The 10,619-nt window shown below is 53.9% G+C and overlaps 1 protein-coding gene across 1 annotated transcript in view; it reads left to right on the top strand.

Moving 5' to 3' along the window:
• The window catches only part of SH2B2 (SH2B adaptor protein 2), a 39,273-nt gene that overhangs the window by 27,927 nt on the left and 727 nt on the right, over positions 1–10,619 (top strand). Inside the window, exons 6-10 of the mRNA XM_011930759.1 lie at positions 3,289–3,380; positions 3,464–3,634; positions 6,514–6,722; positions 9,559–9,730; positions 10,587–10,617. Coding sequence (XP_011786149.1) covers positions 3,289–3,380; positions 3,464–3,634; positions 6,514–6,722; positions 9,559–9,730; positions 10,587–10,617 — 675 coding nt within the window. The remainder of the gene's footprint in view (positions 1–3,288; positions 3,381–3,463; positions 3,635–6,513; positions 6,723–9,558; positions 9,731–10,586; positions 10,618–10,619) is intronic.

Genomic DNA, 10,619 nt, shown 5'->3' on the forward strand with positions numbered 1-10,619 from the left:
AACATGGTGAAACCCCATCTCTACTAAAAATACAAAAAATTAATCTGGCGTGGTGGCGGGCGCCTGTAGTCCCAGCTACTCGGGAGGCTGAGGCAGGAGAATGGCGTAAACCCGGGAGGCAGTGAGCCGAGATCGTGCCACTGCACTCCAGCCTGGGTGACAGAATGAGACTCCGTCTCAAAAAAAAAAAAAAAAAGATGGGATCTTGCTACATTGCCCAGGCTGGTCTTAAATTTCTGGATTCAAGAGACCCACTTGCCTCAGCCTCCCAAAGCACTGGGATTACAGGCATGAGCCACAGTGCTTAGCTGTGCAAGGCAGATTAATAGGAGAAAAAGCGTGTAAATTTATTTAACATGTATACATAAGGGCCTTCAGAATGAAGACTCAAAGACACAGGGGAGGGCTGGGCGTGGTGGCTCACACCTGTAATCTCAGCACTTTGGGAGGCTGAGGCAGGCAGATCACCTGAGGTCAGGAGTTCAAGACCAGCCTGGCCGACATGAGGAAACCCTGTCTCTACTAAAAGTACAAAAATTAGCCGGAGGTGGTGGCGGGTCCGCTGTGATCCCAGCTACTTGGGAGGCTAAGACAGGAGAATCACTTGAACCTGGGAGGCAGAGGTTGCAGCGAGCTGAGATCGCACCACTGCACTCTACTGGGTGACAGAGTGAGACTCCGTCTCAAAAAAAAAAAAAAAGCCAGGCATGGTGGCTCACGCCTGTAATTCCATTACTTTGGGAGGCTGAGGCAGGCAGATCACGAAGTCAGGAGTTTGAGACCACCTTGGCCAACATGGTGAAACCCTGTCTCTACTAAAAATACAAGAAGTAGCTGGGTGTGTTGATGGGCGCCTGTAATCCCACCTACTTGGGAGGCTGTAGCAGAAGAATCGCTTGAACCCGGGAGGCAGAGATTGCAGTGAGCCAAGATCGTGCCACTGCACTCCAGCCTGGGCAACAGAGTGAGACTCTCTCTCAAAAAAAAAAAAAAATGATACAGGAAAATGGTCCATTTTTATGTTTAGGTTCAGCAAAGTATAGACAGCGGTGTAGAAAGAGGATTGGACGGCTGGGCGCTGTGGCTCAAGCCTGTAATCCCAGCACTTTGGGAGGCCGAGGCGGGCGGATCACGAGGTCAGGAGATCGAGACCATCCTGGCTAACACGGTGAAACCCTATCTCTAGTAAAAAAAATACAAAAAACTAGCCGGGCGAGGTGGCGGGCGGCTGTAGTCCCAGCTACTGGTGAGGCTGAGGCAGGAGAATGGCGTGAACCAGGGAGGCGGAGCTTGCAGTGAGTTGAGATCCGGCCACTGCACTCCAGCCTGGGCGACAGAGCCAGACTCCGTCTCAAAAAAAAAAAAAGAAAGAAAGAAAGAAAGAAAGAGCATTGGACACAAAGGGCAGGATCTGAAGGGAACAGGCTGAGTGGGGGACCCAGCCAGGCCTGTCTGTCTAGATTTTTCTTGGCCTCTCTGAACAGCATTCCTTCTGGGTGTGGGACAGAACCCTATCTTGAATGGGGGTTTTATGACCTACAGTCAAACCAGGTAGATTGGGTAATTTCTTTCATTCTTTTTTTCTTGCTTGCTTTCCTTTCCTTCTTTCCTTTCTTTCTCTCTTTCCTTTCTTTCTCTCTTTCCTTTCTTTCTCTCTTTCCTTTTGTTTTTACTTTTTTTTCTGTTCTGTTGCCCAAGCTGGAGGGCAGTGGCACGATCACAGCTCACTGCAGCCTCCAATTCCTGGACTCCATTGATCCTCCTGCCTCACCACCACGCCCAGCTAATTTTTTTTTTTTTTTATTAAGACGGGGTTCTCAGGGCCAAGTGCGGTGGCTCATGCCTATAATCCCAACACTTTAGGAGGCTGAGGCGGATGGATCACCTGAGGTTGGGAGTTCGAGATCAGGCTGGCCAACATGGAGAAACCCCGTCTCTACTAAAAATACAAAATTAGCTGGGCGTGGTGGTGCATGCCTGTAATCCCAGCTACTCGGAGGAGGCTGAGGCAGGAGAATCACTTGAACCCCCGGGAGGCAGAGGTTGCAGTGAGCCAGGATTGCGCCATTGCACTCCAGCCTGGGCAACAAGAGCAAAACTCTGTCTCAAAAAAAAAAAGACAAGTTCTCGCGGCCAGGTGCAGTGGCTCATGCTGGTAATCCCCACATTCTGGCAGGCCAAGGCAGGCAGATCACCAGTTCAAGACCAGCGTGGCCAACATGGTGAAACCCTGTCTCTACAAAAAATAAAAAATAAAAAAAATTGGCCAGGCGTGGTGGTGCATGCTTGTGATCCCAGCTACTGAGGAGGCTGATGCAGGAGAATTGCTTGAACCAGGGAGGCGGAGGTTGCGGTGAGCTGAGATCGTGCCACTGCACTCTAGCCTGGGCAATAGAGCAAGACTCCATTTCAAAAAAAAAGATGGGGTTCTCACTATGTTGCCCAAGCTGATCTCAAACTCCTGGCCTCAAGTGATCCTCCCACTTCAGCCTCCCAGAGTGCTAGGATTACAAACATGAGCCACCATGCCTGGCTGGATAATTTCTTTATGACAAGTTTTTACACAGAATATTTTTAAGTTGGCCAGGCGCAGTAGCTCATGCCTGTATTTCCAGCATTCTGGGAGGACGAGGCAGGCGAATCACGAGGTCAGGAGTTCAAGACCAGCCTGGCCAACATAGTGAAACCCCATCCCTACTAAAAATACAAAAAAAAATTAGCCAGGCATGGTGGCGGGTACCTGTAATCCCAGCTACTCAGGAGGCCGAGGCAGGAGAATCGATTGAACCCAGGAGGCAGAGGCTGCAGTGAGCCAAGATCACACCACTGCACTCCAGCCCTGCCAACAGAGTGAGACTCATCTCAAAAAAAAAAAAAAATTTTTAGATTTTATGACTACATTTTGGAAAAAGGGGTTCTGGTTTCTGTGACCCACCTTGGGAAAGAGGGACTTTCGTTTCTCTGGTGCCTCTGGGGAGAAGAGGATTGAGAGACAGGTAGGCAGGAGAAGGTCAGAGAAAAACATTTTTGTTTCTGAGGCTGCTGCTGAGGACTTTATTTTGGGGTATTGTTTTCTGAGCTCCAATAGTGGCCTGGTCAATCACATGGTGGCTACAGAGCCAGCGGAGGGTGGGACAGAGGGACATGGAGGCAGAGAGAGGTGACCAGAGTCAGGAGGGCTACATGCTGGGCCTTGGGGCTGCCAGCCACTGCCTGGCCACGAAAGCAGCCCGTGGCTTGGGTCCAAGTCCCACAGCAGGACATGGCTTCCATTTCTTGTCTCCACAGTGACAGTGAGGAAGACACGGAGCTCTCCTGTACCCGAGGAGGCTGTCTGGCCAGCCGCGTGGCCTCCTGCAGCTGTGAGCTCCTGACTGATGGTAGGTAGGGGGACAGGGTTGGAGAGGGGCACACTCAGGGTGGACAGATAAAGATACGTGTGTCTTACCTGCCATTTCTCCAGCAGTTGACCTACCCCGGCCCCCAGAGACGACAGCCATGGGTGCAGTGGTGACAGCCTCCCACAGCCGAGGTCGAGATGCCGTCAGAGAGTCCCTGATCCACGTCCCACTAGAGACCTTTCTGCAGACCCTGGAATCCCCGGGCGGCAGCGGCAGTGACAGCAATAACACAGGTGCCAGTGGGGACAGCCTGCTCTTCCCACACCACCTCTCCTCCTGGACCCCCACCCCCAGCCATGGCCACCCGTGGGCCCCCTAAACCTTCCTAAGCCCCAGAAGCTGTGACATCTCATCCCCCTGGGTCCTTCACACATCTCCGAAGTACTTTTGGCTTTTGTAGACTGGTCTAGGAACCTGGCCCCTCCCACTGGACCCAGTTTCAATAGAAAATGTTCACAGGGGCCAGGTACAGTGGCTCACGCCTGAAATCCCAACACTTTGGGAGGCCAAGGCAGGTGGATCACCTGAGGTCATGAGTTCGAGACCAGCCTGGCTAACATGGCAAAACCCCATCACTACAAAAAATACAAAAATTGGCCAGGGGTGGTGGTGCACACATGTAGTCCTAGCTACTCGGGAGGCTGAGGCAGGAGAATCACTTGAACCTGGGAGGCGGAGGTTGCAGTGAGCCAAGATCACACTACTGCACTCCAGCCTGGGCAACAGAGTGAGACTCTCTCAAAAAAAGAAAAAGAAAAAGAAAGCAAAGCAAATACTCACAGGGGCTGGGTGCAGTGTCTCATACCTGTAATCCCAGCCAGTGCTTTGGGATGCTGGGTATCACTTGAAGCCCGGAGTTTGAGACTAGCATGGCCAACATAGTGAAACCCTGACTCTACTAAAAATACAAAAATTAGCTGGGTGTGGTAGTGAGCACCTGTAATCCCAGCCAGTGCTTTGGGATGCTGGGTATCACTTGAAGCCCGGAGTTTGAGACTAGCATGGCCAACATAGTGAAACCCTGACTCTACTAAAAATACAAAAATTAGCTGGGTGTGGTAGTGAGCACCTGTAATCCCAGCCAGTGCTTTGGGATGCTGGGTATCACTTGAAGCCCGGAGTTTGAGACTAGCATAGACAACATAGCAAGACCCTATCTGCACAAAATTTTTGAGACAGAGTCTCACTTTGTCACCCACGCTGGAGTGCAGTAGCAGATCACAACTCACTGCAACCTCCACCCCCGAGTTCAAGCGATTCTCCTGTCTCAGCCTCCCAAGTAGCTGAGATTACAGGCACCCGCCACCACGCCTGGCTCATTTTTGTATTTTTAGTAGAGATGGCGGTTTTGCCATGTTGGCCAGGCTGGTCTTGAACTCCTGACCTCAAGTGAACCTCCTGCCTTGGCCTCCCAAAATGCTGGAATTACAGGCGTGAGCCACCATGCCCAGCCACAAACATTTTTTTTAAATTATCTGGGCAGGTTGGTACATACCAGCCTGCCTGTAGGTTGGTGTGCCTGTAGTCCCAGCTACTTGGGAGGCCGAGGTGCAAGGATCACTTGAGCCCAGGAGGTCGAGGCTACAGTGAGCTGTGATCACACCATTGCACTCCAGCCTGGGCAACAGAGAGAGACCCTATTAAAAAAAAAAAAGAAAAAAAAAGAAAAGAAAGAGAAAAGAAAAGAAGAAAGGACAGAGGGAGGGAGGGAAGGAAGGGGCTCACAGAAAAGGGTCCAGAGGGTTGGAATCAGGGGTTGGGAACAGGTGACTGGATTTGTTCCTAAGTTTGTTGATGACTTACAGAGCAACTCCAGGATAGTCCTTCACGGCTCTGTGCCTCAGTTTACCTCATAGACATCACCATTAGGTTGGATCACCTCCCTGCCCAACTCTAAAATTATTCCGGCTGGGCACAATGGCTCACACCTGTAATCTCAGCACTTCAAGAAACCAAGGCAGGAGGATCATTTGAGCCCAGGACTTCTAGACTAGTCTGGGCAACAAAGCAAGACTCTGTCTCTACAAAAAATAAACAAAAATTAGCCAGGCATTGTGACACAAGCTTGTAGTCCTAGCTACCCAGGAGGCTGAGGCGGGAGGATTGCTTGAGCCCAGGAGGCCAAGGCAGCAGTGAGCTATGGTTGTGCCACTGGACTTCAGCCTGGGTGACAGAGCAAGACCCTATCTCAAAAAATAAGTTAAATAAATACATAAATAAAATTATTTGGCTGGGCACAGTGGCTCACGCCTGTAATCCCAGCACTTTGAGAGGCCAAGATGGGCAGATTGCCGGAGCTCAGGAGTTCAAGACCGGCCTGGGCAACATGGTGAAACGCTGTCTCTGCTAAAAATACAAAAATTAGCCTGGCCATAGTGGTGCATGACTGTAATCCCAGATACTCAGGAGGCTGAGGCAGGAGAATCACTTGAACCTGCAAGACCGAGGTTGCAGTGAGTTGAGATCACACCACTGCATTCCAGCCTGGGCAACAGAGCAAGACTCTGTCTCAAACAAAAAAATATTCAGGCCAGGTGCTTTGGCTCACATCTGTAATCCCAGCACTTTGGGAGGCCAAGGCAGGAGGATCACTTGAACCTAGGAGTTTGAGACCAGCCTGGGGAACATAGCAAGACCCCATCTCTAAAAAATAAAAAATAAGGCCGGGCACAGTGGCTTACGCCTATAATCACAGCACTTTGGGAGGCCGAGGTGGGTGGATCATCTGAGGTCAGGAGTCCGAGATCAGCCTGACCAACATGGTGAAACCCCATCTCTACTAAAAATACAAAAAATTAGTTGGGTGTGGTGGCAGGCGCCGGTAATCCCAGCTACCTGGGAGGCTGAGGCAGGAGAATCGCTTGAACCCCGGATGCAGAGGTTACAGTGAGCCACTGGGATTGTGCCATTACACTCCAGCCTAGGCGAAAAGAGCAAAACTTTGTCTCAAAAAATTAAAAATAAAAACTAAAAACCAACAAAAATTTAAAAAATTATTCCAACAGCATTTTGCATGTAAAAAGAAAAAGATGTTGACTCTTTTCTCACGTTTATTTCTTAGTCCCCCTCTCTCCTTCCCACTATGTTCCTCACACTGTCGTCCCCACCTCAGGAGAAGAGGGTGCAGAGACGGATCCTGAGGCTGAGCCGGAGCTGGAACTGTCCGACTACCCCTGGTTCCACGGGACACTGTCCCGGGTCAAGGCTGCTCAACTGGTTCTGGCAGGAGGGCCACGGAACCACGGCCTCTTCGTGATCCGCCAAAGTGAGACTCGGCCTGGGGAGTACGTGCTGACTTTCAACTTCCAGGGCAAGGCCAAGGCAAGTGTGTGTGGGGGGTGCCGTGGGGGTGCAGTGGCCAGCCCTGAGGGAGGGGGGTCATGGTGACCCCGGTCCTGAGGCTGTGCCTCGGAAGCAGCTGCAGGCGAACCGGTGTGGCATGACTTCCCATGGGCCCCGCTCACCCCAGCCATGCTCCGTGAACCACCTGCGTCCCTCCTACACATCACTGACGGACTGCAGTCAGCCCTATTTCAGCCTCTCCATTCTCCAGAAGGGGATCTCATAGCACTGGATCTTCTGAGGGTCTCCACCCAGAGATCCCGCAGCGCGGGGCTAGAGCCAGCCAAGGCTCTCAGAGCCCCACCTTCTGCCCCACCCTCCCCAGACAGCCCCTCTTCCCTGCCCAGGTCAGGTCACCAACCCGAGAGTTACACACGGGCAAGCCCTAGAGACCCACCAGGGGAGGAGGACCTGGGCTGGGTGGGAGAGCTGTGCAGGGTCTGGGGGTGGGGTTCAGCATCGGAGGGGACAGCGTGATCAGAGACCTGCAGGGGAGGGAGAATTGTGGAGGCGAAGACAGGCGGGAAGGCGATCCCAACAGCGCCCAGCTGGATCAGAGGCATGATGGTACACCCAGGCGGTGTGCTTTCAAGGAAGAGGATTGTGTGCTATATTGACCTAAAATGCTTTGTTTTGGTTTTTGTTTTTTTTGTTTGAGACAGTCTCGCTCTATCCTCCAGGCTGGATTGCAAAAGTACAATCTCAGTTCATTGCAACCTCCGCCTCCCGGGTTCAAGCGATTCTTGTGCCTCAGCCTCCCAGGTAGCAGGGATTACAGACACATACCACCACACCTGGCTAATTTTTGTATTTTTAGTAGAGACGGGGTTTCACCATGTCGGCCAGGCTGGTCTCGAACTCCTGACCTCAGGTGATCCACCCGCTTCGGCCTCCCAAAGTGCTGGGATTACAGGCGTGAGCCACTGCGCCTGGCCTGTTGACCTGAAATTCACAGGAAAATTTGACAGCAAAGCCGAATGATTATGGGAGGGTGCAATGTGGCCAGAGGGGGCAGGAACCTCAGTGCCCACCCCCGCATCCCAGGTTTCTGATAAGGAAACACTCAGCCCAGGCTCCTGCCAGGACAGATTTCCTGGCGGCCCCTACTAGAGGAGGGAGAACCTTAGGACTCCTGCTCTAGGCCTGCAGCTGGGGGACAGTGTCTCTCTGCAGGGACCCCGGCTGCCCTAACCCCTAGTGACCCAGTGCAGACCCTCTAGTGGCTTCTCTCCTCCACCGGGTTGGCCCCGCCGTGCAGGAGATAGCACCTCCACCAGGGACATTTCCTTGGCAAGCAGCCACTCTTCCAGTTCCTCCGACAACCAGGTGCTTAAGGCCATCCCTGGTGACGTGCGTTTACTTCTCAGCCAGTGCTGCTCCAGGCAGCCTTCCAGAGGGCCTGGATCTGACTCATGCCCAAGCCAGAGGCTAGGATGGGGGAACACAGGGTGGGCAGGAAGCTCCTCTCCTTCCTGGAACAGGACCCAGCCTTGAACCTGCCTCTCACCTCTCTACCCAGCTGCTCTTCTCCCAGAGTGGAGATAACTGCTCCAGGCTTGTGGGACAAAGCAGGAACCCCAGCCTCCCGCTTACATACCTCCTGGGAGGGAAGATCACTACCTTCCCAGAGGCAACTCTTTCCACCTTCACGGAATAAACGTCTGGAAGGTCTGGCAGAAGACTGGGATGTGTCCAACTTGCCTCTCCTCACCCCTGGGGCCCGGCTGTGCCCTGCGCAGGCTCTGCCCGGCTATGAGGCTGTGGTGGGACCCCTGTGTGCTGTTTCTCTCAGGCTGAGTCCCTGCATTGTCCCGGCAACTTATTCTGCTAAGTGGCAGAGCTCACTTGTGGGACCGCCACCCTGCTCCAGGGATTGTCTGTATTTTGTTGTATGTTTGGTTTTTAAAGGGATGGGGGGAATCTCACCATGTTGGCCAGACTGGTCTTGAACTCCTGACCTCCAGTGATCCACTCCCCTCAGCCTCCCAAAGTGCTGGGATAACAGGCATGAGCCACCGCACCCGGCGGATTGTCTGTCTTTTATGTAGGTGGCCAGACCAGCTCCCCTTCCTGGGCTTGGGGCTATGTGTGTACCCTCAAACCACTCCTCTTAGCTCCCCTGTTGCCACACACACCCCAGAGATAGCCACTTTTTTCTGCAGTGGGATACATGTTGAGCAAACTAGGGCTTAAGTCAGAGACCTGCGGCTCACCACTAGACATCACAGGCCTATGGTTTCTTACCCTGGGGCACCTGCCTCATGCAGGCTCTAGAGACCCAGAGAGAAGCCAGCCCTGTTCCAGGTGTTCCCGCAGCGTGACGTCCCTCCCCAGCCAGCCCTGGGGAGTTTTCCGCGCCTCTAGGTTTTGGCTCTGCGGGGACAGAGGCCCAACCTCTAGCCCCCTGGGCTAGGGGAACCACCCAAACAGGAGTTTTCTTCCCTGCTCTGTGCTCTGTGACCGTGGGCCCGTGACTCCCCCTCCCTGGGCCTTTGTTTTCCCATCTCTAACATGGGGGCAGTAATCCCTGTCTTCTGGCGTTAGGGAGAGGATTAGAGATTAGAGGTGTGTAGGACATGGGCCCATAGTAGGGATGTCCCAGCATGGGGACAGTGCTTGGTGCCTTCCATCCCAGCCTGGGTCCGTTGCCCCCACTCCCCACCACCAGATGGGGCTCACGTGTGAGGGGTCCCCTGGCTCTGACACAGCCCCATATAGCCCCTGTGAGCCTTGGTCCTTCCATCAACCCCCAAAGGCGCTTACCCAGGTGCCCAGCCCCGGACCCACCCCTGACCACACCCACCTGTACCCACAGCACCTGCGCCTGTCCCTGAACGGCCACGGCCAGTGTCACGTACAGCACCTGTGGTTCCAGTCTGTGCTTGACATGCTCCGCCACTTCCACACACACCCCATCCCACTGGAGTCAGGGGGCTCGGCCGATATCACCCTTCGCAGCTATGTGCGGGCCCAGGGCCCCCCGCCAGGTAAGATGCTGCCACCTGGCCCATGTGATTATTCAAGAAGACCCCCTTGATTACTCAAGAAGGTGTCCCCTGTGGTAGGGTGAGCCCCAGGTCTCCTGTCCCACAGCCTCAGCTGTGTCCCTCCCACCCTAGCCTAGCCACAGCAATTGCAAGCAGTCGGGTCAGCAGGAGTGGAGGCAGAAGTGGCAGCCCTGAGGCAGCCAGGTCCCTAATGATTCCTTGCAAGGGGAACGGGGTGCCCAAGAGCAGTGCAGGTGGGCGTATGGGGGTGGGGACAGGGGTGTGGATTGGGGCAAGTGGGACCAAAGGAGCTGAGGGTGTGGATTCCCAATCCCTGCACGGGGAGGCTCAGAGCAAAGCTGCTGTGACCCAGCACTAAGGGCATGGGTGCATGTGCATGTGTGTGGTTGTGTGTGTGCATGAGTGTATGTGTGCATGTGCACGCATGTGCCCGTGTGTGTACGTTTACGTGTGCGTGTGTGCGTGAATATGCATGAGCATATGCATTGCGTGCATGTGTATGCGTGTGCGCATATACGTGCACGTGTGTGCACGCGTGCATGGGCGCGCATGTGCTTGTGTGTGTGCTTCTGTGCGAGCGTGTTCATCATGTGTGCGTGTGTGTGCACTCCTGTGCGTGTGGCTGTATGGGCGTGCACACGCGTGGTTAGGTACGTGTATGTGTGTGTGCTCCTGTTTATGCATATGTGCGGGTGTGCGTGCGTATGTGTCCGAGGACATGGGCTGCAACTCGGAAACCTGAGCGTGAGCCCTGGCCCCCTGAGGGATCCTGGCCTCCCTCCAGGATGTGGCCAGCCCAGGTCCCCACTCACGCCCTGCTGCCGCCTTGTTGCAGAGCCGGGTCCCGCGCCCCCTGCCGCGCCAGCGC

The sequence above is a fragment of the Colobus angolensis genome, unplaced genomic scaffold, assembly GCF_000951035.1.
Source record: "Colobus angolensis palliatus isolate OR3802 unplaced genomic scaffold, Cang.pa_1.0 Scaffold120, whole genome shotgun sequence".
NCBI lineage: Eukaryota > Metazoa > Chordata > Mammalia > Primates > Cercopithecidae > Colobus > Colobus angolensis.